The 1198-nt window shown below is 44.7% G+C and overlaps 1 protein-coding gene across 1 annotated transcript in view; it reads left to right on the top strand.

Moving 5' to 3' along the window:
• Positions 1-1198, top strand: part of LOC119588603 (proton channel OtopLc-like) — a gene marked incomplete at its 5' end in the record, with an annotated part of 21868 nt that overhangs the window by 6335 nt on the left and 14335 nt on the right. Inside the window, 1 exon segment of the mRNA XM_037937245.1 lies at positions 888-1001. Within this exon segment, the coding sequence (XP_037793173.1) occupies positions 888-1001 (114 nt within the window).

Raw genomic sequence — 1198 nt, 5'->3', positions numbered from 1 at the left:
ACCTCGGAAGTTTATGAAAAATGGATGTATGGATGAAGATAGCAAGATGGGGCCACCTAATGGACAGCCTAACTTATTATGCTGTGATCACTGAGACACGCCTACCCCACCATCTACCTCCTGGAGTGAAAGCAAACACGTTTCCTTGCATACGTTATGGCAGTCGATGAATTCGCGCAGACTGGCCCGCTTGGAGACCGTCTGGCCGCCACAATGCGCGCTCAATTGTGGCCATCAGATATGAGGACTCGAATCAAGTGAAGGAGGCCGGGCATACACAGGAGCCGCGCGACGCCTGCCTTCGCAAATCTCACTCAACTGCACTGTCTGGGTTTAGTAGGAATGGACGTAAAGTGCCACAAGCAAGGGAAGGGAGGAGGATTAGTGCGTCAAAGTCTAGATTGCCTCGTTAGAAGTGCCTGTAAGGGGATTAGCGGCGAAATGGCCAGGCAAGGTTTTACACGCCGCGCATTTCGTCTGCACCTGGATTTATCTCTGGTGCCATTTGACAGTTTTGGAAAAGAGCAGTTGGTAGATGGGCAATTTGTCTCTATTATCGTGTACACCTGTATATTTCGAAGTAAGGAAAGACTAATGAAACGAGATATATTTATACCGTGTCTTTTTCGGCATTACAAATTCATGTCTCTTGTATTTTTACCCTTGGACAGAGGGGTTAAATAAAGTTATAACTCTATTCATGATGCAAGCATTTTTCTTTTACATGTATTTAATTTTGATATATTCTACCAGATGAATATTCCACATGCTTAATGAATTTCAGAACGCGATTAAGTCATTGTCACCGCAATTTATGTCTTCGCTCCTCTGCATTTTTATTCCCAGACACATCAAAAATGACACTAATTCTATCCCATCTCTTCCAGGCTTTCTTCACGTACCTGTACGGAATCAGCATACTGTTCCTGCTGTACGTGTTCTGCTACCTCCTGTCGGGCTCTGCGAGGGAGAGGAAGCCTAAAAAACCCCAGGTCTTTATGGTGAGGTTTTGTACCAGAGGGACGTTTTGTTTGGTTCCATTTCTCTGACCCCAGGGTTCAGGCTATCCTTTGGTTCCACGCTTTTAGTTCCACTTTTATATTATAGGTATGATTTCTGGGCGATCGTTTGAAATAATGTCATTTAGTTACCATCCATTTTTTGTTGTTCCTCCACTTCTCTCGGCGAGTCCTTGGGA

Source organism: Penaeus monodon, chromosome 24 (genome assembly GCF_015228065.2).
Source record: "Penaeus monodon isolate SGIC_2016 chromosome 24, NSTDA_Pmon_1, whole genome shotgun sequence".
Classification (NCBI taxonomy): Eukaryota; Metazoa; Arthropoda; class Malacostraca; order Decapoda; family Penaeidae; genus Penaeus; species Penaeus monodon.
Note: the sequence above shows the minus strand (reverse complement) of the source record. Positions and strands in the feature narration are given on the sequence as shown.